The following is a 26,880-nucleotide window of genomic DNA, read 5'->3' on the forward strand; positions in this document are numbered from 1 at the left end:
TTTATTTTTTCTGGTTCGATTCGATGACGTAGTCACAAATAAACACACACATAGCTCGCCATTAAATTAAATATTAAACGAAGGGAAGGGAAAAAAACGGCCGCGGTTTGTTATCGTTTGCTGTTCATTTGTTTCTTTTTGCCATTTTTCTTTTTATTTGAAAAAGTCTCAGCGCCACCAACGTTTTCTATTCTCATGTTTTATTGTAATTTCTTTTGGTAGCTCATTTCTGTTGTTGCCTTGATCCCTGCAGTGGCGGCGTCGGCCATGTAATAAGCGCGCCTTTTTTTTCATTTTTTCAATGCCATCACCGCCGCCTTTTTCAAATTTGCGGCGGGAAGATTGGAGTTATTAAACTCAATAGCTCCGATTAACCAACCAAGAGGTGACGCACCGAATCAACGAATTCGATTGTAATTTTTTTCCCTTACCAAATTCTGTTTGATTGGCACAGCACGGAGGAGAATTTGTGTACACCATAATGCGCGCTGAAACTTTCTAAGTTTGAATTTTTAACAAGTGGAAAAATTGTTCCATCTGAGGACAAGAAATGAATCTTTCAACTGGTTGACACAAGTGTCAACTTTTATTTTTCTTCCTGGCCGTTGAACCAACTTGAAATCAAACCCAGAAATTAAAAATTTGGTTTTCCTCCTTTTAGTTGCAGCACGTTGAAACAATTGACCAAATTATTTCTTATCTGAAAATATTTCACAGTGGACACTTATTTTAGAATGAAAAAACGCCCTTTCACCTCATTGCCTTTCGTAAGTGAAATGACGGGCCAGCTGGCCATCAGGTTTGAAGGGACAGTTGAAGCAAGTATGTGCCCAATCACTGTGGTTATTTTCGGTACAAGTATTTGTAGAGTCTGTAAGTGTCAATCGGATAGCAGCGATTCTGTTTTTGGTATTTTCTTTTTCTTTCTGGCCACTTTTGGCGTGTCGGCTGTTGGTGACGTTGGGACGTGGGGACGTGGGGAATAAATAAAAGAGAAAGTACACACTGGCCAGCGCCCCAGTCACTATAGTGGTCCTTGCCATCAGCCATCACTTTTAGGAACTTTGAAATAGGGACAGTCTTCTTATTGGCTGGCTGCCGTGCAAGACAGATGTATTGGGTACGAATCCATTTGGAAAATGGCGATAAAATTGTCGTCGTTGAAACTAATTATCTTCTTCTTTCCATCTTTTCAAATGAGTTGCTATCTTGTCTTTGGCATCAACATTTCTTTTATTTTTAGAAATGTGTCGTGTGGCAAACATCCCTTATCGAGCAGCATCCATTTTAAAAAATATTTTATCATAATTTTTTGAAATGATAGTTTGCGCCTGTTACTATTATTCTTGTATTAGCCTTATTTTTTGTATTGAAGTCGAGTCAATTCAAGTAATGGCAATATAGTATGGGTCAACTTTTACCTTCCCAAACGGCCCCGAAACCTGTTGGCTTGCTGCTGCTGCTGAAAACAGCTCCGTCTGTCTGTCTCTCTCTCTCTCTATGTTGCACTTTTGTGTCTGCTGCTGTGCCGCGTGCCTTTCTCAATTGGCAAACGACCTCGATGGATGATTGTTTGATTTGGGGTTTCTGCCTTTTTTTTTTGTTTTTTTCGTTTCTTGTAACACAAAATGAAACAACCCTCGCACTCTAATTTTTGGGTCTTTCTCTTGTCTATGTACGCATACGCATACAATTACTAATCATTGTTCGTGGCTTCTCTCTCACCTTGCACCGTCAGATAACCCACAGGGTGATGTGTAACAATTTACTCACTCCAACAATTTTTCGGGCTTTTTTTTTTCTTCTTTTATTCGACAAAAAAGGCGAAAAAATGTGGATAAACAAACCTTCGAAAATGGTCTTGAATGGATGATTGTGTAGTCCTCCGTATAAACACACACATGGAGGTTTGGTAACTTTGGTTCTAAGGTTACGCAAGACGACTGTAATTATAGCGATGACATACTGCTGCGATGATAATGATGATAATTTTCGTCATATAATATGCATGTATATTGTTTTGTTATTTTCTTTTTCATTCTTTTGCTCTCATCCAGACGAACAGAGATTACAGTGGAGACGGTTAGACGCGCGAAACAAAAGTCAAAAGGGAGAAGTTTTAACGAGAAAACAGCCAGACGAATCCGTCATCTTTTTTTTTCTTTTGCCGCTAGCGTAAAGAGAGAATGATGGAGAAAGAAACAACACACGAAAAAACGTTTTAAATTAAAAAAATCCTCCATTTCAGAACCGAAATCATTTCAGAAAAATTTATACAGAAAAAAAAAATTCAAATGGAATAAGGAGAGTGAATGGCTTTTTTCCCCCCATCAGTTACGTGAGTCGTAAGTGTTTTTCCCTTTTTTTAAATGAGTTAAATTCCTCTGCGAAATCCCGTTTTTTGAATTCGATTGACATCGGCGGTAAGCCCAGCCCTCCCCGTTCCATAAAAGAAAAATCAAAACGGAACACAAACTGGAAATGTTGCTGGGCATTGTGAGCTGAGGCCGAATAATGAGCGCTAGAGGGGAGATACGACAGAGTAAACTGGGTGGGAAGTGATGGTAGCAGCGGCCCAATTGTGTGTCAACAACACAATTGACCGTCGTAGTTTTCGGGACAGCACTCGTTTAAAGTTCGAGTTTGCTTGAATTTGAATTGGGAATTGCATCTGAGGGAAAGTTAACGGGAAAACAACAAAAAGTAGAAAAGGAACGAGATTCGAAATAAAAATCAGGAAAACGGAACAGAAATCGAAGAAATGAATGGGAAAAAAAGATTGCGGTTTTGGTTGTTGAAACGGGATTGAAACAAAATGGGTTGGGCGACCCGTGGACAGGAAAACAATCAAGAACTTTTTGAGGATTAAGTATCAAAGATAATATTTGCTATTTAAAATTAATTCATTCACGATAATAATCAAACAAACTTGAATTGTACGAAACTGCGATTTTAAACGGTTTCGTTCGACTCAAGTCGTCGGCCTCAATTTTTTTTTAAATTTTGTTTTTATGAGTTTTTTTTTCTGTTTTTAAACTTTAATCGACATCATTTTTAATTTGGTGTTGGTCTTTTCTGAATTGATTACTTGTATATACTCGATGGCTCTGATGATAATGATGTGGCGATGAAGGAGCTGGAGATTGGTTTCACTTGACACATTTTCCTTTTTCGTTTGCTGTTGGTTTGTTTGCCCCGTTGATTGAACGCTCTCCCTCCGCCCCTGCGTGTTGATTTTTTGTCGATTAATTGAAAAACGGCCGTGGGTCGTTGAACGATGGCACCTGAGAAATGTGAAATTTGTCCGTGAGAAAATGACGTCAAGACCATAATACTATTAATATAGCGACTAATCACTATCTTTAAAGCACCAAAAAGAAGAGTGCACAGTTGTGTGTGTGTGTACTCACGTTGTTGAAGCCTCCGGGGAAAGAATTGGGCGGTCCTGGTGCAAATTGCGGATTCTTGACATTGGGTTTCCCTTTCGATTCCCGCCATAATTCCAAGTTCAAACGAGGCAGGACGGAACTTTTGCAAGGCACGCGAGGATTACTGCGAAACACAAGATTTGAAGAAAAAAGGGATTTACTTTTTGTCTAAAAATGTACGAGATTGGAATGAAAATCGAGCTGACAATGAAAAAAGGAGGGGGGGGGAACATACATGGTTACTCTTACGTAACACTCTGGAGGAGGATTGGACTGGTAATCTTATTGTTTTACGATATGAGATTTTCTTGAAAAATGAAATAGCCGCGGTCGTCAACTGATCGCCAAATGGGAGATAAAAAACACAAAAACAGAAAACGAAATAGAGACGCGACTAATAAGGCAGAGAGTGACGCCATATAATATTTTCAAGGCTATGCGTGCTGTTGGCTATAGTTCAGTAGCACACATTTCGTGCGTGCAGCACCCGTGACGCAATACAGACCCAACGGTTGCTGCCGCCGCTATGCTTATTTCGATTTGGGCTACATTTTTGTGTTCTTTCGCAAGTTGAAAAAAGCCCACGTTATTGGTTTTTTTTTCTTTTTTTAAATCAAATCCCGTTGTTGTAATTCGTCGCCCACATCCGACTGTGACGTTCTAAACATTCACGGCCTTGCCAATATCGCTGGACAGACAAAATCCCCGATTTAATCCAATGGCGTAGTTTTTTTTTTTTATTGGGCGTCGCCATTAGATGCCTTATCACTTCTTAAGTTTTTATGCTGTTTCACTTTCGCTATATCTTGGGCTACATTTTTCAACAACGTTCGATTTCAACGTGGATCGATCCCGTTCGATTTGGCTTCGACAGAAAAAAAACAAGTTTTCAATTTTGTTTTTTCTTTTTTTCTTTTTAAATATTTTGATTCAAGCCATGAGCCTAGGGCTTTCATTTTTAAGGGGAAAGTCTTCTGCTGATGGATCGATTTTGTTCATCACGCTGGTCGATTAGACTTGCATGTGCCTTGTGATGATGCGACGACAGAAGATGAACCTTTCGCCAACAGATTTCCCTTTTATTTTGGATTGGTGATGTTTTGAGCTTTTGTTTTATTCAGGGGGTTTGTTATGTATACATGCTGGGGGATTTCCCCCCTATGGTCTGGCCTTACCCCAAGGAGTAATGGTCTTTGGCCAAAAAGAGTTTATTTGTTTTTTTTTCCCTCTCAACACTTTGTTGTGCTCAACCTTGGTGCTAGTCGGCGAGATCCTCTAGTCCCGAGAGAAAGCTTTGAAAACCCGCATATTATTGCGCATCTATTTAATGTCTGCAGCAGGAAAGTTTACTATTTTTTTCCCGTTCGATCTGGTCGCCTTTTTTTCCAATTTTCCAATTTTTCCGCCATTTCGGCGCTACTTGTATTTTGACTAACAGATGGCGCTGCCGACTGTGTTTGGAAAAAAAACGCGCCAGAATTCAAACGCCATTTTTTCTATTCGTCGATTTTTTTTAAAAGGTTTTTAAATTCACTTACATTTGAGGATCAGGCAGGACCATGGCGTAGACTTGGGCGGTTTCAATGCGATCGCCGTTGTCGCACAAAAGTCTGGACAATTTGATTTTGCGAATCTCGTTGACTTGATCTGCGTGTCAAATTCGAAACGTGACTCGTTTTGTCGTCATTTGATTGAAATTGAATTTGATATACCTAGCGTGAATGAATTGGGCAAGCCGCCGTTCTCGTACCAGAACCGATCGCCGTAGCGCAAGTTTTTGAACGTTTCTCCCATGATGCAACCGAAAATTGGGCCGACCATACTGCCGGGCAGAGGTCGTTCTGAGATGCCGGCCGTCCACAGGTCAATGTCGTCGGGGGTGGCGTAAGTCTTCGAGTATTTTTGAAGCGTTTCGTTGGTGAACGATCCGGCCAAATCGTTCCAGTGTCTGGCGCGACGGAGCCCGCAGAATCCTCGGTAGGCGTTGTAGGACGGAACGCCGTGATCACGGCCTCGTTGCATGTTGAGCGCGGCCAAATCGGTGCCGAAACTCTTGAGCGGCTCGGCGAACAAATGATTAGTCAATTCCTCTGTCACGGCGTCGTCGACAGCCTGGGCCACTTGATTCATGAAACCGGCGATGTATCGATCGATGACTCCGCCTTGGTAGGTGTCGAACGGTCGGTTGAACAGCTCGCTGAGTCTCCTGGAACCAATGTGCTTGTGAGTGACACTCCACTGTTCAATCTGGGACGGAATGACCGAGTGGCCGAAGCGGAAGGCGGCCGCAAAGAACGAAACGGGCAGATTGGGATTGGTTTTCGGGTTGTAATCCGACGACAAACCCTGCAGTTTCGTGAGTTAAACAATTATTTTTTAGTTTGATTTATGTCTGAAATGATTGGATTTATACGTCTCTGTCGAGGAGGAGTCCGTAGTCTTCCATAATGTCTTTGCCCAGGACCATGGGCAAGAATTCGTTGTAGGTGATTTGCTGGATGTAAGCGGCGATGATGTGTCGCGTTTCCTATTGGGGAAATCAAAATCATTATTTTATTTTGAATAGTAATTGAATAAAGTCGAGTCAAACCTGGAAGATTCGTTCGTCATCCCAGTGAGGATTGATTTTGCCCAACTGGGCCGCGATTCTGTTGTGTTCTCGCAAGAAAACGGTGTGCAGGGTGACCAACATGACCTGCTGGTTGACTCGGCCGTCGCCGGCCTCGAAGCAGAAGAGATCCCGACTGGGCCGCTTGCAGTTGTCGTCGGGATTTTCGGTCCTGGGCGGCAAAAGTTCCTTGAGCCCCAAATTGCGCAGGGCCGTGTTGCTGTTGAGCCATCCGCCGCGGAAGGTGCGCAACTTGTGCGACGTGTCTTTGGCCGTTCCGTAGACGAAACTGGCGTCCAGGAAGCTGGTGACTGTGTTGAAGGTGCTGCGCGATCCCAGTTTGCATTTGTCTTTCAATCCGGTGGCCGATCGGACGAATTCCAGGCAACGCCGTCCGAACAGAGAGTAGAAAGGATCATTGGCCGGGATATCGATGGGCCAGCAGGCCGGGTGGCGTCGATCGGGAGACACGTCGCAGCATTTGGGCTCGGCATTCGTCCTGGGATCTGCAAGATTTTTCAATCCATTCAAATGAGTTTGGGACTAGTGGGTTGGTTGACGCAGAGGTCGTTTTTAAAATCATTTATCGATTGCGTCAAGCCAAGTGAATGTCTTATGACATTCGGCTTTCGAAAGGGACTTAAAAGTTGCGACATTTATCTCATTTCACCTCGTTGTCCATAAAGAATGCTGCCCAGCCCCATTTAAATGGCCTTCCCTTTGCCCATTTATAATCGGGGTGGGGGGAATGCTGGACGAGATTGGAATAGCAAAACAGGTGGGAAATGATTGGGAAACGATGCAGACGTCGTCGATCTGATGCAATCGAATTGACTTGCTGATGTGCTGTTACCCGTGCCAGCTCGAATGATATCTGCTTTGAATTCAAGTTGGACGGACAACAACCTTGAAGTGAATTTGGCTTTCTGGGCGATTAGCAAGGTCGGATAAAAAGAGACAATGCCACATCCCTGTTATGTTTTTAGGTTGGATCTCCCTTTCATTTTTTATTTGATTGCATTAATCAAGATTTAATAGTCTTTTCTACTTTTTCATTCGGAGGGATTTTCTCTCTCAAATTACAATCTCTCTGAGATTAGACTCTTGAGTGTATGTGGTAACGAAAATCCATCTTCCCAAATTTGGGCGCGGTCCACAGTCGATAGGAGGCCAATGTGGACATGGATGGCCAAAGTTGAGAAAGTTTCCCAAACCGATGCGATTGGAAACACACGAATCATCACAAGATGGAATCACTATTCGCGATTGCGTAACCATCCCCCAACCACTGCCAAACAGTGTGCACAGTCTCCCTCGTACGGTCGAGTGAGTACGTGCCATTAAGTATCGATAATTAGAGCAACACGAAACGACAAGCGAGAAATTAGGCGACTAGCGGAAACCAATCAATAAATAAAGATCGCTTTCTTTGTTTTGGCCTACAGGCGTTGTGTGTGTGTGGGCATTGCAATGGCTGCTGGGAGTTATAAATAGAAACGAACCTTTAGTTTCTGCTCCAGAAGCCATGTCGTGATCAATCAGCTGGCCGAACGCCGGCAGGAAGACTGTGACTGCGTGATCGTGAAAGCCGAGATCGCGATGGATGGTGGACGAAATGTAACGGGCCGTCGGCAGCTGTTCGCCGGTGACTGAAATGCGCGGCAGGCTGATGTCTGCGTTTGGATTTATTTAATAGCAATGAAATTAGAAAAATGCATTCACGAAAGAATAAGATGATAAATATCATCTGCTGTATGGTAAGGTGAAATACCATCGGCGTAGTCGGGTGGGATGAGGCGACGGAACGGGGCTGAGATGGCGCCCCAGTTTGGATTGTCTAAATTGTTGCACGTGCCGTCGTAGTTGCGGAACCGTTTGAGCTCACACTTTTGTGGCTTGGAGCAAAAACGGCCGATGGAGGTCTTGAAAACGTCGATGAGTGGCAAGGCCTCGTGAATCTCGTTGGATTCCATTTTGTGCCTGCAGACAAGTTGAAACCATCGTCGTTTTTAAATATCCGCACCGTTTGACCGTTTTTTTTTAAAGGAAATGAATTGTTTTGATTCTTTACTCTAAGGCCAGGAGGCGACTGGTTTCCAGCAGAGTTTCGGCCAGTTGCTCGGCGTTGGTTCCATCCCTGGACTCGATGAGTCTGAATTCTTTTGAGGCTTTGCTGAACGCCCGGTTGATGGACTCTTGACTGATGCATGTTTCTCTAGACAAATCAAATATAGAAAAACGATTATGACAGGTGTTGGGGCCAATTGACAGTTGTTTGATTCTTTTGTTCCATACCCGTTGCCTTTGGGCACGACGAGGGCGCATTTGGGTCCGGATTGGTGCAGCTGCTGCTGCGACGGCAGTCGGCCGAACGCGGGTTTCTGGAAGGGAGGCGGTTGCGCCACTGCGGCCATCGCTCCCATCAACGCCAACAAGGACCAAATGACCCATCGCGGCTGTTGTTGTTGTTGCCCGCGGAATGCGCTGCCGGTCGCCATAAACCCACATACAAATCACGACAGCAACAAGATGGTCCACCGTTAAGAAAAAGAAAAGAGGAATGAGAGACTATGAGATAATAAAAGGGAATTACCACCCGATTGGGGTGGGGGGGGATTATCGAGTTGGTGAATATATTATAGTCGACGGAAAATTTAGCGCTTTCAATTCAAGTGAAACGAGAGCCCCGTTTGTTGTCCGTCCTCGGGTGTTATTTACGACACGGTCGTGTGATTTGGACAGCCAACGGACGCCACGGCTTATTCCGCTCTGTTCTTCTTTCTTCTTCTGGCCTGTGTGAACGTTGTTTCCCGTCGGGCGAATGTTTGGACGCAACAGATTTGTCTCTCCCTCGCAGCTACTTTGTCCGTTAACTGTATCCCTTATCTTTGACTTTGCGCCGTTTCCCCGTTGACTGGAGAGACGCTTGAAAGATGTGAAGGACCTACTTTTTATTTATTTCTAAAGAGGTTTTTCTCCTATTTCTTCTCTAGAAGAGAAATGAAACCGTTCCGAATGTGCGATTGGAAACGGTGGGCACATATACGTGAATCGCTCGCCGCAATGGAGTCGTCGTCTCGGCCCGTGTGAAACGGGTGGGCGTCGCCTTCATCATCTTTCCTCCTCCCAATTGCGAATGAATGAAAACGCATCGACACCGCATCATACCAGCAGATCGAGTTCTCTTTTTCTCGGCTTCTGTTCTCCACTTGTTAGTTGCCAGCGTGTCCAGCGGCTGCCCCTTTTTTTTCTGTTTTATTCACCGACACGCTGAATAATTTCTAATCCGCTTGTCTCCTTTCTCCGTCCGTCCACCCCGAATCATTCTTCCTCTTGAGAGAAGAGAAGAGAAAACCGGTGTGGCTATCGTAATGAGTTACAATAACAACAGACTTGTTTTGTTTTTTGGGTTGTGTATAGCCAATTAAAATGCAACAACCCTTGCTCATTGCATTGCTCCTTCCCTCTTCATCTTTTGGCTGTCAGCCGGGCGACGCGCTTGACGAGATGACGGAATTGGTCGGATTCCATCAATCGGCAACATGTGACGTTATTTTTACAGGAATCGAGTCAAACAATTTCCCTGCAGTCCACGTATACGAAAGAATACGGGCGAGAAAAGTTATGAGGTCCTCCCGTAATGTTGCGGTACTTCTATCAAAAAAAGAACTGAATAACAGCCGAGGTTCGCGTGTGAGAAAAAAAGGGATTTGCGCGGCAGTCACAATGATTGTATTGTTGTTGGCGACTGGGCCTATATTCACTAGCAATGGAGATCCCACGTACCTACGGTCTATGTGGGCCAGTTGGCCAGTTAACCGACGTCACCCCTTTTTCCCTGTTTACCGCAGTCCCAGACTCCCATCAGAAGCACCGACTCGGTAAAGAAAAAAACAAACAATTGTGGCGCGCATACAAAACTGGTTGTACACTGGTCGCTTCAATGATTTCGTTCGACATACTAATAATATTTGTGTGCATTTCCACTCAGCAATCAAATGGATCACTTACCTCATTCTAATGTGACGATGCCCACCGATTTGATGTCACTGAAAAGTCAATCGGCTCCAAACAATTGTGATCGCGGAGTGGGCGGAAAAGATTTGAATGGAACACTCTTGATCCGTTGCAACACGTTTGATTGTGCGCGATGGGCAGTCGAATGGAGCAAACTCGTCAGAGACTTTGAAGGAGTCGTAGTAGGTTCCGTTGGAGGTATTATGTGCGTCCGTCAGGCAACACCATTCAACGTCTTGTGACGTCGTATTTCTCTTTGCAAGCTGTTCTACCTTACAGGGCCCCTCTATATATACTGGTCGTCGTCGTCCTGGCGTGCGTGAGTGCCAGCGACGGAGGGCGGGTGGTGGTAGTGGCCGGTGGTGGCGGTTACGGGAGGAACAGCGAAAGCAGGTGGTGGTGGTAGTAGCGGCGGTGGCGGCCCAGTACGGAGAAATGGGGAGATCAAATAAGACCAGAAGCCAAAAAAAACAAGACGAAAAAACCCTCCCCAACAACCAGAATGAGGGGGGGCAGGGAGGAAGGGGGCTATGCACATGCAGTGCACAACTAAACTGGCGAATATTGTCGGGAATTAGCCACCTCCAAAAGCAGCGGGAGGGAACTGTTGCAGGCGGAGAAAATGTGTGAATGTGAGCTGGATAAAACGCTTCCCGGTGAAAAAAAGGAAAAAAAAAGAATATTCCAAACTAGCGAGCCCATGCAAACTATGCGAGTATAGGATAGGTTATCCCGTGTAGTGGACCAGATGGCATCTATTTTTCGCTTTGTGTCTGGCCAGTGCGACCGCCTCGTGAAATAAGGAGGAAAGAAAGAATTCGATTTTTTATTTTTATTTTGCCTTTTGGCTGCGGGAAGGCTAAAACAAAAAATGAAAAACGCGTTCGCCGGTCGAAATTAAAGAAAGAAAATGGTGTCAACAATTCGCCATATCTCTCGCTCTGTAATTATAATTCACTCTAAATTCGATTATGTCGACCAGGTAACAGCAACAGCGAACGGGTACATTCGTCAAGTTCAATGCGAATCCAAACTGTTGGCTTCCCCATTCAAATACAATCAAACAAACACCTGGACAGTTGTTGTCACACCGTCCGGCTGAAGACGGCCGACGTGTCACGAATTGGTCGCTTCCCGCGCCTCTCCCAGGCCCCCGCTAGCAAAACAAAACAGTTCCACTAACCTCTTTTTGTTTCTCACTGAATTTTATTTCTCTCGTCGATATATCGGATGACTACCAGGTGTAAAACATTCGATAAGAACCTACTACTAGCGTAAATTTTGTTTGGGTTTTTTTTCGCGGTCATTTCGAGCATTAACGGGTGTTAAATTGATTTCTTATTTTCCTTTTTATTTTTTTTGTCTTTTGGCACAAATAATTTTTTGTGTGTGTTCGTTTTTTTTATTAATTGTGTCGGGCAAAGTGAAACACGCCGAGCAACAAAGCATCCCCTAAAGTTTGATAATTGAGCCTCGAGAAATTGAATCCAGTCACACAATTGTGTCTCGAATGAACGAACGGTGGACGAGCGCGCCCGCCCAGTCTCAGCTTCCACTTTCAATGCTGTTGGGTATAATGGCCTTTTCTAATAACTTGTTTTTTTCAATTTTCTCATCCATACATGATTTTTTTTTTACTTTTTACGATGAACAGTAAATTATTTTGGCGTTTGTCGATTTCTGTTAGCTCTCTAATTTTTATTTCGTTTGAAAATAATTGCGACACTTTGCCCTTGTCCTCGACGAGTTGTGATCCGTTTGTTGTTGTTTTTTCCATTCGCTGCCGACTTTCTTATCGGCCAGCGTGAACATTCCGACGACGACTACCGGATAATAATAAATGACGAATAATATAATGATGCAATGCTGGTCTGATTTTTAATGAATTGAATTGTAAGATCACGACGGAGATTTTTTAAAAATAACTGGTAGAAAGCGCACATCCAGCAGATTTGACTTTCTCTTTCCCCCCTGATTTTTATTTTTGGGTTCTGCTAATTTGGATGGAGCGCGAAAAACTGACGTGATATGGCAGGTGTAGATTTGAAATCACATATGCTGTGGATTGCGTAACGGGCGAGGCTGGAAGGGCGCGCGGTGATTGATTGAAATAATACTATTTCGTCATTGTCTATGTTATTACATCTTCCAATTGAAATGAATTCATCCGCCTCTATTTTTTCGTAGGCTAGAGAGAGAGTCGACTGCCACTTTTTCTTCCTCCTCCTTGGATGATTCAATTTTTTTTGTAAAAACTCGTATGCACATTGAACATGTATTCCATGTTTTGCCTATTGGCTGCGTAGATATGGACACGGTTTGCAATTGAGGACTCTGCTGTGCTGCCTCGCAATCGTTCGGTTTGGTTTTTTCCCTTTTTTATTTTGTTTGAGGCTCAAAGGCTGCGGCCGGAGCACATCTGGTCTCAGTGGTGGTGCAGCGGTTGGTGGCTGGATGGCCCACTTCTTTTTATTTCTCCTTCGTCATCACTGGCCTGCGCTATATGTACGTACGAATGGTGTCTTGTGTTATGTGTGCGTCTGTGTGCGAATCAACTTGGAATGAAATTCAGCGTCATCTCGGCAGGCTATAGGGCATAGATGATTTATTGGTCAAAGGAAAAAAAAATGTAATTGAACGCCGTCAGCATTTCAGTGGAGAACACTTATCAAATGTACAACACAAAAGGAACAGACAATCCAGCAGACAGCAGATGTATCTACTCCTATAAATTAGAATCAAAACAATTTAAATTCTTTTCATCTATAATATATGAATCCAATGGCTGGTTCTAATCAAGCTCTTTTTTTTATTATGTATAGTTTTAAAATTTGTGCATCAAATATATTTCGTCTATTTTAGAAAAATTTCAAATTCACAAAAATTAAAGTAAAATTATTAAGTAAGTTTTTTTTCTTGTTTTTGTAAATTTGTCTCCGGTCCGTCTCGTTAAAGTCTCTTATTATTTTTATTTGTTTCTCCTCCCTCCCTCCCCCCTATCCTGGTTTAGTTGTTCCACTCTCTCGCTTTCACGCACGTACAGACCTTGTCGATGTCGTTGTTGTTGCTTTTTTGGCGTGTTCTCAAAATAGCCTTTTTATTTCGCGTGGAAGTCGATCAGCCTTTCAGCTTCAGCAATTTACCTAAAATATTACTTTTGACGCGGGTTCGTGGGGGACGACGGACGTGATTATATCCCGCTGCTGGAGGAGGGCCGTAGTTGTGTCCGTGGTGATGGCCGTGATGGCCGTGATGGCCGGGAGGACCAGGAAGGAGAAGAACGCCACCCGTTCCAGATACGGGAAATATGGCCGGCACTGGAGGCGGATGAGACGCTTTTGGGGGCGGATGATATTGCTGCGGACGGTGCTGATAAGCGGGTCCTGCCGAATGATGATGAATGGGTTCCGGATGATGCTGGTGATGATGAGGAGGTTCAACATAATCTTGTTGAGGAGGAGGTTTGATGTGATGATTGGGATCAGGCGGATATTTGGGCTCGTCGAATAAGAGAGCCTCTTCTTGTAGATGTTGGAAAGCTGGTGGCACTTGAAACAGCTGTTCCGTCTCATGGGGATGAATTGAAACGGTGGCCGGCTCTTCTATGCCGGTGCTGTGTTCTCCGTCCTGTGTCGATCGAGTGCCATCGAGTCGTACATTCGTATAGGGCCCAGTTATGTCGGTCGGTCAGTCAGTCAGTCACCGGGTTGTTGTGCGTGTGTTATAGCGTGCAAGTACATGTAAAAGAAATAAAGAAATTGATTCGAAACATAAAAGAGGAGAACATTCGTCTCGGAGAATGGAATGAGATGGAAGAAAAGAATTGGACTATGAAATCGTTAAGAGGACGGACGTCATGATTCTTTGTTGCATAACAAAATCTGGGTCAACGACACTTTTGGGGATCTTATCTTTTTTCTCCTATAGCGTGAGGAAGATTTGGAATGAGAGAGTCTGGGTTTCCACTTGTGCATGATGCTCTACGTGATGTTGTTATACTTGTTGGTCACGCTCGGCCGCCAGTTGGTGGTCTTCCTCTACCCCTTTTTTTTCTAATAATACCGTTAGACGTTTAACTACTTTATGGGCAAATGATGCGTGTCAACGATGAAATGGAAGAGCGGTTGTGGAGGCAGCAGCAGCCCAATTTTCTTTCTTTTCTTTTGTAGTCGAGAATTGACACACAAGTCCAGTCAAGTATGTTGGAATGAGGGGGATTATAAAATAGCGACACGCAAGTGCAATGTTTTTGTAACGACGTCATTTGAAAAATTGGCAATACAAAGAAAGCTCCACACAAAAAACAATTGAAGGAATAAAAAAAAATTTATATGTTGGCTTTAAAACATAATTAGCCGGATCGATAACGTACGTAATTCGCATTGTCGCCGCTGTCTCGCCACAGTTCCAAATTGATTCGAGGCAGGATGGAGCTCCGACAAGGCACACGGGGATTCCTGAATCGGGTTGTTTTTATTTTATTTTATTTTTTGAAATTGAATGATTTGTTTTGGCGGTATGTAAATCAATAAAGGGCGTATCTTGTGTCGCCGCCGACTAATTGCGATGGATTGAATCGATCGAGACTTACAATTTGGGATCGGGCAGAACCATGACGTAGACTTGAGCGCTGTCGATGTGGTCGCCGTTGTCACAGACTAGCCGGGAGAGTTTCACTTTTCGTATTTCTTGTAATTGAGCTGATGGCGACGACGCCCCCATTGAAGAAAAAGTAATCAAGAGTGAACGTGCATTGCAATTAGATATATTATAGCAAATCAATTAAACTGGGGTGGGGACCAAGGTCGATTGAGCTATACTCGTCTAATAAATTGTTTTCATTTCGATTAATTGCTCTACTTATCCTAGAAGCTTTACACTATTAGTCGAATGCTAATTATTTGATTGCTGCCGCTGTCTGGCGTGCTTTGACGCCTGTAAAAAGCTCTAGGGCGTTGAAAGGGTGCCCCCATACCCACCCTTTCAACTAATAGAGGAATAAATTTGATTGTGGGTTTTTACCTTGCGTGAATGAACTGGGCCAACCGCCGTTTTCGTACCAGAATCGATCGCCGTAGCGCAAATTTCTGAACGTCTCGCCGATGATGCAGCCAAACACGGGGCCGACCATACTGCCCGGCGCAGGCCGTTCAGAGATGCCGGCCGACCACAGATCGATGTCGTCTGGAGTCGAGTAGATGTTGGTGTAGCGTTGCAGGGTGTCGTTGGTGAAGACTCCGATCAGGTCGTCCCAGTGTCGTGCGGGAGGCAGACCGCAGTAGCGCCGGAAAGCGTTGTAAGACGGAACGCCGTTATCCCTGCCACGTTGCATGTTGAGCGAAGCCAAATCGAGACCCCATCTGTTTTGACCTTCTTGGAACAAGTGGTTCGTCAACTGCATTTAGAAAATATATAACCCCGCCCAAAAGAAAAAATGAAATTAATTTTTACAATTTGATTTTTACTCTTAGGCTATACTCTTGATGAATCCATCCGCTTGAGCAAATAGCTATCATTGCGTTTCAATCAATTTGAATGGTCGTTATTGATCTTTATTGCTTTATTATTGTTGTTGATGGTATTGTTACCTCTTCTGTGACGGAATCGTCGACGGCTTGAGATACTTGATTCATGAAACCGGACAGGTACTGATCGCAAATGCCTGGCCCGTACATGTCGATGGGATTCAGGAGCATTTCGCTCAACCGCCGGGCCGAGACGAATTGATGGGAGACACTCCAGCGTTCGATGGTCGATGGAATGAGCGAGTGGCCGAATCGGTAAGCGGCCGCGAAAAAGCCAACGGGAATCGTAGGATCCACCGTGGGGTCGTAAAATGAACCCATGCCCTGTCGTCACGTCAAATAATTAATAACATGGGTGGAACGGTCTACTTATTAATGACGAGTTGTCATTTACCTTCTTGTCTAGAAGGAGACCGTAACGGCTCATAATGTCCTTGCCCAGGACCATGGGCAGAAATTCGTTATAGGTGATGTGCTGGACCATGGCCGCTACTATGTGTCGCGTTTCCTATTTGCGTTGTTTAAAAAAAAATGGAATTCATTTTTTAGGGCAATGTCCAACTCATCAATTGAAATGTACAATTTAATACCTGGTAGATCTTCTCGTCGTCCCAGTGGGGGTTGATATAACCGAATTCGACGGCGATGCGGTTGTGCTCTCGCATCATGATGGTGTGATGAGTGGTGAGCATCACTTGCTGATTGGCTCGAGTGTCGCCTGTTTGGGGTAATCGAAAACCATTTGAATTGTCTTTTTGTTTGGCTTTATACTCTTTTAGTCTGAAATGATTACCGGCGAGGAAACAGTAGACGTCCTTGTTTGGGCGGACGCATCCAGCGTCGGGACTTTCCAATTTGGGTGGCAAAAGATCCTTAAGGCCAAGGTGATGATTGGCCGAGTTGGTCTTGAGGAGGCCGCCCTGGAAGCGGCGCAATTTGTCGGCCGTCTCTTTGGACGAGCCGTAAACGAAATTGGCGTCCAACGTGCTGGTGATGATGTTCATCGTTGTGCGAGAACCTAAACAGTCAAAGAAAATTATTAATTGTGTCGTGATGCGTCGTGATTTGTTTCGTTTTGTATCCACTGATTGTTGGATTGATCGTATAGTTCAATTTCAATCGAAACCTTATCCGTGTTGGGACAATCACGTTTTGAAATTGCATCGCCACCGTGAGTCGATCAATTTGAATTTTGAAAATATAATATTTTGAATCTGTCATGTTTGTTTGACTGGCATTAGATAAATGTGACGCAACTAGCGTTCATTATGTCGAGAGTGGCAAGAAATAGATTTCGTGATTCTCTTGTTGAATGTAATACGAGAAACGGGTTCGTGAACGAGTTTGTTGGCGCGTTCCAGCGAAAAGAAAGCGGCGCGGTCGGACGAGGAAACGGAACAGACCGAGAAAAAGAATTATCAAGTCTTTTTTTTGTGTGTGTGTCATTGGGAACAGACCTAATTTGCAATTCTCAGTCAGTCCAGAGCCCGATCGGACAAACTCCATGCAACGGCGTCCGAAATTCGAGTAGAACGGGTCCTCTGTAGGGATCTCGACGGGCCAGCAGGCCGGATGGCGCTGGTTTGGCGTCTTATCGCAGCATTTCGGCTCGGCGTCCGTCTCGGGATCTTTAATGAAACACAATTAAAAAAAGTGAAAACTTTCTCTGCCAGGTTGACTGGTCAATAGATAATTATATTGTGTATAGTGTGAGGCGGGTGACTGATTTGATTCGTGCCGACTCACGATCGTGAGTCGGCACAAATTTATTCCACTGCAATTCCTTTTTGTTTTGTTGTTTTTTGGGTAGCCTGTCGGAATGATTTGCAGTTGGACAAGAAGTCTGATGTGCAAGCATCGAGAATACAATGAAAGCCACAGCTAGGTGAATTCCCTGATGGACAAGAGAAAGTGCAAGGTCTTTTGTTGTTGCAATTTCTCTGTGACATTTCAAAAGTGTTGTTGGACACTTAGACTTAAGGTATGTTCGCCATTATTATTTGAATGGCTTTGGCCAAATTCGGCTAAAGGCCGAAATGCCTTTTCACGTCGCAACAGTGTGTGTGTGTCAATACCTTTGCTCTCTGCTCCCATCGTCATGTCGTGATCGATCAACTGGCCCCAGGCTGGCAGGTAGACGGTGACTGCGTGATCGTGAAAGCCGAAATCGCGATGGTTGATGGCCGAAACGTAGCGGGCCGTCGGCAGCTCTTTACCTGTCACTGAGATTCTCGGCTCGCTGACACCTGTCCATAAAAACAGAATTTATAATCATCAATGACGTCGAGTCAAAAACTTTTTTTAAAAAAAAAAGGTAAATTCATTTAGTTGGTCTTGCAAATGTTTTCAATGCAATTCTATTTCGGGTCTCAGTAATGTCTTGCCATTTGTTTGTTTGGCTTTGACTTTGTTTGGCTTTTTTCTCTTTGAAATGGGAGGTTGAATTATTTGCATATTTCTCTTTGGTTGTTACTATTACCGTCTGCGTAATCGGGCGGCAACAGGCGTCGCATTGTCGAAAGAGTGGCCCCCCAGTGTGGGTGATCCAGGTTGTTGCACATGCCGTTGTATTCCCTGTAGCGCTTGACGCTGCACTTGGGTCTCTTGAGGTAAGCCGGACAAAAGTCGTCGATGACGGTCCGCTGAGTGTCGATCAAAGGCAATGCCTCGTGGACTGCGTCTGGGTGCAGATTGTACCTTCACAATTGATTGGGAAAATATATATCAGTCGGTTATAGTTGCTCAAGCGGAAATTGAGCCTAGGCCGATTGGGCTTTGAATCGTCCAATGTCGATTCAGTGGCCGATTTCATGTCCTGTTGTTGGGTTTCACAGTTTACAAGTTTACAAGAGAAAGTTTGCGACCAATTTGAAACGAAAAATGCCAACTCACTCTTTGATCAAATTGCGGCTGGTCTCCACCAATATTTGACTCAAGTGGTCGACGTCAATGTCGGTCATGGAACGTCCTTTAGGTCCGGGTAGGTTCATCCGCAGTTTGGTGGCGCTAAAAGCCGCGTTTACGGCCTCGTACGTCACGCACGCCGAGTCCCTGTAATGAGTTGTCAATTTGAGTGAAAAGGAAAACCAGTGCGCCAAACGTCCAAACACTTGCACTCAAATTCTCCACATTTTCATTTTGAACGACTTTCCCGTCTATTTTTGTAACGTGTATTTTACCAGGTGGATTTTTAACGTTCGCTTTAAAACTCGTCCATCCATCGAGATAGTGAGCTCGTTAAATTGTAACAAAATGGCATGTAAGCGAAATGATTGCTGTCTGCTCGGAAAGAGAAAATTGTGCGAAATTTGACAGCCTCTGGTTTCAAACTAGTAAAGTTCTCTCACAACAATTACTGCTAGTATCTTTCACTTTGCTGAATTCTATTTCAACTTGATTTGACATTGCGGACAATCTCCCGTCATTGAATGAAAGGCGACACTTATTGGCTTGAAAGTCACTGACCCGTTGCGTCCAGGAATGTTGATGGCGCAATTGTCGCCGCCTTGGCGCGTGTATTGGTTGACTGGAAGGTGAAATGGGCGCTTTGCTGGAGATTGTCGTTGGTGATCGATTCCATTTGTAGGAGGTTGAAATGAGCTCCACAAGGAATGCGGATGGCGTTGCGGTTGCGGATCAATACCGACGAGACTCGCCACTAAACCAAAGACGATCCACTGTAACCTGTCGACACAGTTGAATAAATTTTTGTTAAATTGCGTTTGATTGGACACGAAAAATTGAAGGGAAAGCTTGATTATTATGATTAACGTTTGACGTTCTTTTCTTTTTCTGTTGGATTTTCTTTTTCACCTTACGCAATGCAACAGCGGCAATTGTGTTAACAGTACATGGTTGATTGTGTTTTACTTTACTTTAGCGCGATTTGCGACGGGTAGTGGTCTGTAACAAAACGTGAGTTTGGACGTGCCAATCAATTGGTTCCGGTGAGTTTTTGCCATTTTTTCAGGGTGGGGTTTTTCCAACTTTTCCGTTCGTCGGCATCCAATCAAATTGTTGGATGGTCACACTTTTCACCGTGTTGTCTTACTTTTCTATATCAGATGGAAATCTATTTCTGCTATCCATTCATGTGCCTCTTTTTTTCTATCAAGAAAAAAAGAAAAAAACGTGACGAGATGTTTAAGCGCTTTCGTTTCTAACCAGAAATCGCGAGCGTGTGTCAAGTGAAACGCGGAATGGTTCGGCGATCCGATTTCGATTCCGCCAGGTCAGCCAACTCGCACAATCTTTCAAGTCGACCGTCATAATGCGCAAATAAAAGTGTCCGACGACCAGGGCACAATAGATTGAACCAACAACAAACAAAACTTTTTCGGACACGGCATCATAAAACTTAAAACAGGAAATTTTGAATAGCAAGTGGACTCGAGTTATTTGTGACCGCCACGCTGTCCAGCTCTAATATAAAAGTCAAGAAAGAATAGCCAGTAGTTTCTAAAAAAAGAAGAAAACAAAAATACTTAAAATCTAGTGCTGGAACTCTTACGCCGTCAAGTCCAACAAGTCGACGACAGGGACATTATAGTCGACTTGACTGCGCTTGAACGGCTTTTTTAAAAACTGTTTTTTTCTTTGTTCATTCGAAACTAGCGAGGACAATTTGCCTGGAATGATGACTTTCTCTCGTACTACACTGCTATAGTGACTCCATTTTCCAACGCACTAAAAGATATTCAAGTTTCAATGGACGTTTTCTTACTCTACAGTCTTTTGAGAGATCAACAAAAACTGTTAACAGCTGCCATGATAAATATGGGACCGTGACATTTTTCACTTCTGTCACTTTTCCTACCCGTTTTTCATAAACTGGCCATTTTGTTCCTGTTTGGTAAACCGACGAAGAGACTCAACCATTCTTCATGATTGTCTTGTCCCCCGCACCCAAAAGTAATCGCTATTGAAATTTCGGAGAGAACGCGGCGGCTCAATTGAGCGAAACACGCACAGACGAAAGGACATTTTTTGGGAGAAAACGAGTACGAGTGTGTAGGTGCTGCTGCAAATCCTCTCCTATTTTTTACTGACAAATTTCTCTCTTTTTTTTACCAACTTTTTCTTCGGTCGGGACTGGGAGGGAAAAGAGGATGCGACGCGGCGGGTAAATTGCGTCACGTTTGTTGGCCCGCCGCCGCCCGATGCGACAATGCTCGTTTTTATTTGTCGCGGTTTTTATTTTTTGAAAAATTATCAGCGCATGATACTACTACCGCCTTGGCCATCTCGCTTCTCGGCTGTGTATATTGTTCAACAAATCAAGTGCCGGGATTATTATCTGATGGGCGTAGGGTGTGCGGCCTTTTCCCGCCCGCTTTCTAAAATGATATTTACACTCGGGCTAATTGACAAAAGGCCATCAGCCCACAGACATAACAGATAATATATTTGCCATTATCATCTGTGCATAGTATTTATGAAGTATACCGCAACCGACGTCATAATACACGTCTCGCATTGTGGGTTATCTAGAGCTTTTCTCCAACCCCGGGATCTCTTTTTCCTTTTTTTGCGCTCACAAAGAGGAGGATATTAGAAGAAGTTTAGTTTTGAAATATGCAATGATAATGAGCTGATTTTAGTAGGAAAAATTAAATTGAATTTCCATCAGAGGAGAAATCTTTCCGAGTATTTTTTATTTTATTTTTATTATTTTTATTGTAATTTACGACTTTGATGCACGCCATTTCCTGTTTTGGTTTTTGTTGTTTCCCCTAAGAAGAGTTGGGTACCCAACATAACATTGTTGTATGTTATGAGTTCGTACCCAACATTGCCGAGTTGAATGGCCTAGGAAAGGTGACCCGTGGGAATAATAACGCCATGTCGAAGGTGATGCAGTCATAATAGTTAACTTGTATCGTTTGTTTCATAAAGAAAATGGGTGGTGGTGGTGTGTGTGTTTAGAGCCGAGCGATGAAGTGAAATGAAATTCATTTAGCGGTTCTTGTTCCCCTCATGTACGTACACTCTTCTTCTTCTTCTTTCTCTTCTCCCACCTGTTGTTATTATTGTTCAAGAGCCAAACAGCTTAAGGGTTCGTAATAGCGGTGGCGAATATATAGGCCAGTCGGCCAACGCCGACCCAGATGGCATCTCACCGCTCGCATAGCTTATACGTAGTACTCTGAATGAACTGGCATCAAACGCATTTAATAACGGCACACTCGCCTGCTCTCTGTTTCTTCTTTCTTTCTCTCTCTTCATTTTATAATGGCTTTTTTGTTTCATCGAGAAACAGCAGCCACTGCAATATGTAGACGGAGAATAATGAGAAAGAAAAAGAAGAACAGGTAATAGGCGAAAGCAGATGAGAAACTCGTGTGGGGGGGGGGGGGGGACGTGTTATGTCTGCCTTTTGTCACGACGACATTTCTCCGTGATGCTCGACTGAGCAGTGCGGTCAATAAAGTGCTGGGCAGCAGCAGCACAGGAAAGCCGAAATGCAAACAGAACTCTGAGACAGAAACGACAACTATTTAAAATATTTCCCAGTCTTTCTCGTTCGTTTCAGCTGTCAGTTTGGTCATTTGCGTCTGTTTCACTGATGGACAGTCGAAACTCGAAAGTACTACTGTAATGGCGACGTGACTTTTTGATGTTGCTCGTAACGAGAACCTCAACTCGACTGTTGTACCGTTTGCCTTGCTTACATTACCCCCTATGCCTCTAGTAGTGCTCTATACCCTATGCGGTAATAACGAGCGCGGTTAATGCGATTCCGTTCGACCGTCCACCTGTCGTTTCCTCCCGCAACGACGTTTGTTTTTCTTCTACAGCCTCGGGAATCGTTCTTGCATAACACATGTTCAAAATCACATATGGGATAAGATAGGGTCGTCCTGGCACGTCTCACTCCGTTAGACAGTCGTTTGTCATTGAAATTGATGTGCAAATCAAATAGTTGGTTACCATCCATTTAGCGGTATATTTTGTATAATCATTTGAATTGATGAAGCGGCACCTGTTGCCCAACTTGTCTTCATTCCTTATACAAAGTGTTTTTCTTTGCAAACAGTTTTGCTCTAGATCAAAGTGGTACGTTTCCTGGATCAGTATGACAGTAACGCGTGTGATTTATATGTTCGCGTCAACACGAGCGCTTTAAAAATAAAAGAAATGAAGGGAGAAAAAGTGCATCTCCACTTTGTGTTGATAAAAATCTGAATGAAACGGTTATTTGACTAGTCGAACAATAAACCCTTTGTTTAAAATTTTTAACGATAGCCAAACAAAGTGTAATGAAGCGTGGTGAGGGGAGTTGGGGCTTACCTTGTCTGGCGAATCATGGTGCTGTGCATCCGCCACGATGGCTGCTCGATTCCACTTGCACTTTTTTACTTTTATCTATTTTCGACTCGTCTTTATTTTTATTTGTTTTTAAAAGAATAGTATCACCCTCGAAAATAATGAAGCTTAGCGGAGAATAGAATTGCAGGTAAAGGTGGATATCACTTTGAAGTTGTTTTTTGAAATGGAGTTGTAATAAAAATGCGAAACTTTTGATACGTGGGGTTGGTACGGCCCTAAACCATCCACTTGGGTTGTTGGGTGAGGTGCGTGCTGAGCCAAAGGTAAAGCAGAATGGTCAGTACCGAGAGCTAGCACCTCTGGTCTTATAGTCGTGGTCGGTGTTGTTCTCTTCCCAGCACTTAGTTGGGGATTCCAGCCGGCACGATGAGGAGCTTCATTCTTTGGCTCAAATGGAATATTATGTACGTGCCGTCTGCACTGGGCTGTGCTGGCAGCCCAGTGTAGTATAGTCTGCAGCAGAGCGCAGGCCAAGTGTGAAACAGAGCTCCTCCCTCCGATGTTGTTGCTGCAGCGAGGAGGAGGTAGGCAGGAGGCTAAATGGGGTGGAGGAACTGAAGAGAAGAAAGCACAAGAATCCCCCCCATAGCAAAAAATAAAATAACTGGCCAGGAAGGGGGGCTTAGAAAAAAAAACGACGTCGACGACGATGGAAGCGCGGAGGCGGTATACTAGCGACACCTGCGGACGTTCAAAAAGTAGAACACACGAAATATGAAAGAAAAAACTGAGAAATTGTTTCTTTTTTTCGTTGGTATATATCCCAGTGCACATCAAGACGAGCTGCTGCTTCTTCTTCTGCACATGTTTGGCATGATGATGAATGATCATCTGAATTCTGCCACGCATCACCGTGATTGAGCAAATTTATTTGACTTGTGATGAAGCCGTTTTCCTTTTCCTCCTTTTCTTTCACTCCCATCCAGGGCAAATCTAACCCATCTGCCAACCTGCTCCGGCCAGGAGCACTTCAATTAAACAAGAGTACTCTATATCTATACATCTAAATATACACGCGTGTAGGTTTGATATATTCACGGCACGTAACCTCGTCACAACGAAATCTCCTCTCTGGCCGTCTCAACACTTGGCATTGTTGTAAAAAGCTACAAGTACATTTTCCAGTGTGTCTATTTCTCCCAGACCTTTTTAAGTAATACAGGGGGCCTTGTGATGTGATTCATCATCAGTCGAGCGATGGAAGAATAGATTGTGAAAGTGTGTGGTACCGTTTGTAGTGCCCATCATAGCGGCACATCATGCAATTCTTTTTTGTGGATTTTGGTGACGTCAAACGAGCTTCGTCTTCTCGGCAGCGAAAAAACTTCTATTCATTTTGTATTTGTATTTTTTTCCCGCGGTAATTGGTGCGCATCTTCCCGCTCCAGAGGTGATCTCTACCGGGTCTGAGCTATTGTTGTCTCACACTGTCCATCCAGTCGCTTGTGTTATACGTTACCCAAAAAATTTTCGATCAAATTTTGTTGCCTGTTTGTTTGTCCTATTTTGGTTACCATGCTAGACTACTGTGGAGTGGAGACATTGGTTCTCGACTGGCGTTTCTTCCTGGCCGTCGTCGTGCCGGCACCAAAGTGATTTGCTTCCCGCAGAGAAAGTGATGACGATAGCGATGACTTGCCATTTCTCAAAAACTCCATCCAAGGTCCATCGTTATACAATAGGCTAAACTAACAGGACAGACGTATATAATGTTTGCGCTCTTTGACGAGCGGATTTGGTAGTCTATAGCCTACTTTTCAGATTCTATTCCTACTGTTCATGACGCAATTTGCGCAATGGCATTAGCTCGTTTTTTTTTTATCCTGTGATTTTGGGGCGTTAAACAATTGCTGTGAGTGTGATTGAATTAAGCGATTAATGTCGAGCATGTGGGTAATTCGGTCACTGCCGCTGTGCCTTTCCTCGTTTTCAGGGGGTTGGAAAAACCAATGTGTTCAATAGTCTAGTCGAAGCAGACTTTGGTGTTGACATTAACAAAGTACTTGGACGTTTCTGTTTTTTGGGAGTTTTTCCTCCACATTGTGAGGGGAGAATATGAACGAACATTGGCAAGATGGTACATAAGAGCAGGGCGTTTGTATTCGATCCGGCACGCGACTAACGTGGAGAAAGCTGACACGGACTTTTTTATTTTTTGGTTGTTTTTGTTGGTAGAATTACGAAAACACTGTTCTCCATCAAAGCGCGTGTGCGCTGCTTATGATGGAGCAAAATGAACAAAGTGTTATAACCAAGTCGGTCATGAATGGTCCCTTTTTCATGTACTGGTTGCTGCTCCCAGATGATGGCACTAGTTCGCGTCGTAGATGCTGGTGACTCGTTCGAATCCATTCAAACCCTAATCCTCCATCTTAAACAGCAGCTTAAGCAAACTTAAGTATACAAGAAGGATCTTGAGTTTTGAGGCTTGCACTTTCGTTCAATAATACGCATTGGGCAATCAAACGTCCCCTTGAGGTACTGCTACTGGGTGGATCGGGTGCAACGGGTACTGCTGGATGGATGTTACCTTCTAGTATAGAAAGAGAGAGCCGGAATTAAAGAAAAATAAAAAGGTAACGTCTTTAACGTCTATCGTTGTTGGAATGGGAAGAAAAAAAAAATTGTCAAATTTCTCCCGAGTGAAACCTGCGGTGGGATCTTTTCACAGCGGGTAAGCCAAGCAACGGGCCGTGCACCGCTGTGATGTGACCAATTTACAATCAAAAGTATCTGCACTCCAAAAGTTGAACATTAGGGAAATACCCCAACTTTCCAATGAATAACACACTCGGGAGTTTTGAGAGGAGAAGAGTTATTTCCCGACGATGAGTTTGACTCTGATTTTGGCTGATCTTTCCTTGTAGGTTCTGGGGTAGAGAATATTACAGTCGGCCTGATGTAGCTGTCCACAATTATAGATAATACGTCTAGTCTGTCGGACGGAACTGTAAATATATGCTGCGGGACGTATACGGTTAGATCGATTCCGTATTTGACTCGATTCTTTTTACATCATTAGAATAAATGTAAGTCTCTTTTATGGAGTCCCTTGTAATTGCTCATTCGGATGGAGTCGTCCTAAATGGAGTGGACTTTTTTTACTTTTTGACAAACTGTCCTGGGATTGAGAGAAACCGCCAAGGACAGTCCCGGTTTCTATATTGCTGCGTTGAAATCTCTCATGTTTGGTTAACATAACTGCCTCAGTCTTTAAATGAACTGTTTGATAAATTGATAGATTTATGAAACATCCGTTTGAGTTGGCTGATCAACAGGATTGGGTCTCTTTTCTTTTCATCTAAAAAATTCCTCCTCATTAAGCGTGAGACTTTCTAGTGTTAAGTCAGAGGGAATATTGGCAACCTACCCAACCTAAGTCGATAGAGGCAACCCTTTGCAGACTTTCTCACTTCCAATTCTAGAATGTTGGAATCTATGGACACGAAGGCATTGATTGCCGTCCTGCCGCTTTTGCCATAGAGATACTTTGACGCCAGAAATTGAATGTCTGCTGATGTTCGCTGTAGCTCATGTGGGTTGTTAGGCATAGAATAGCATAACTAAAATAGATATCATGACACTCTTTTCACTTTTTCTTGTCCTGCATTTTCACTTCATTTCAGCACGGTTGTTGTTTCATTTGAATACAAGTGTACACTCTATTGCCACGTGTACCGCTGTACGACGCTTATCAGGCCACTTATTCAACGAGTCGAAATTTTGTAAGAAGAAAAAAAAGTGTTTTTTCTTGGAAGTTTCAGCAGCACTTTTGATCGATGATGACACGGCACTAGAATGAACGCGCGTGCTTGCCATCCAATGCAACTGTCAGCAGGCGAGAAATGTGGTTATTTCTCGCAGCATCATGATGTTGAGCTCCTTATCCTTATTTATTCTTTATATGCACTTAACGAAGTGTCATTGAATGATTCTAGCCGATCGGAACCAACATTGGTTTGTAATTCTTCCC

At 43.7% G+C, this 26,880-nt stretch overlaps 3 protein-coding genes across 4 annotated transcripts in view; 1 reads left to right on the forward strand and 2 right to left on the reverse strand.

Annotated features, from left to right (window-relative positions):
• The window catches only part of LOC124193321 (thyroid peroxidase-like), a 47,204-nt gene that overhangs the window by 8,409 nt on the left and 11,915 nt on the right, over nt 1-26,880 (forward strand). The window lies entirely within an intron of this gene.
• On the reverse strand, nt 1,996-10,378 carry LOC124193325 (peroxidase-like). Its single transcript, XM_046587089.1, has 11 exons — nt 10,048-10,378; nt 8,332-8,520; nt 8,108-8,251; nt 7,808-8,016; nt 7,539-7,709; nt 6,019-6,542; nt 5,842-5,955; nt 5,141-5,774; nt 4,967-5,075; nt 3,411-3,552; nt 1,996-3,284 (listed from the first exon to the last, which is right to left on the reverse strand). The coding sequence occupies exons 1-11, from the start codon at nt 10,050-10,052 to the stop codon at nt 3,246-3,248; spliced, it is 2,280 nt and encodes a 759-aa protein (XP_046443045.1). The 5' UTR covers nt 10,053-10,378; the 3' UTR covers nt 1,996-3,245.
• On the reverse strand, nt 12,642-23,308 carry LOC124193322 (peroxidase-like). The gene is made up of 14 exons (XM_046587087.1): nt 22,869-23,308; nt 19,044-19,262; nt 18,471-18,629; nt 18,058-18,275; nt 17,654-17,824; nt 17,036-17,206; nt 16,372-16,596; nt 16,169-16,296; nt 15,973-16,086; nt 15,642-15,902; nt 15,076-15,448; nt 14,645-14,753; nt 14,426-14,510; nt 12,642-13,680 (listed from the first exon to the last, which is right to left on the reverse strand). Exons 1-14 carry the CDS (start codon nt 22,895-22,897, stop codon nt 13,171-13,173), a joined length of 2,772 nt encoding a protein of 923 aa, XP_046443043.1. The 5' UTR covers nt 22,898-23,308; the 3' UTR covers nt 12,642-13,170.

This window comes from Daphnia pulex, chromosome 5 (genome assembly GCF_021134715.1).
Source record: "Daphnia pulex isolate KAP4 chromosome 5, ASM2113471v1".
Classification (NCBI taxonomy): domain Eukaryota; kingdom Metazoa; phylum Arthropoda; class Branchiopoda; order Diplostraca; family Daphniidae; genus Daphnia; species Daphnia pulex.

Coding starts and splice junctions, on each gene's coding strand:
- LOC124193322 (XM_046587087.1), bottom strand. CDS start 22,897: ATGCACAGCACCATGATTCGCCAGACAAG. Junction 15,449..15,641: donor ACGATTCCGTCACAGAAGAG/GTAACAATACCA, acceptor TTCTAAATGCAG/TTGACGAACCACTTGTTCCA. Junction 14,754..15,075: donor GCCCAGTTCATTCACGCAAG/GTAAAAACCCAC, acceptor CGTCGCCATCAG/CTCAATTACAAGAAATACGA.
- LOC124193325 (XM_046587089.1), bottom strand. Junction 8,017..8,107: donor AGTCGCCTCCTGGCCTTAGA/GTAAAGAATCAA, acceptor ACTTGTCTGCAG/GCACAAAATGGAATCCAACG. Junction 5,775..5,841: donor GACTCCTCCTCGACAGAGAC/GTATAAATCCAA, acceptor ACGAAACTGCAG/GGTTTGTCGTCGGATTACAA.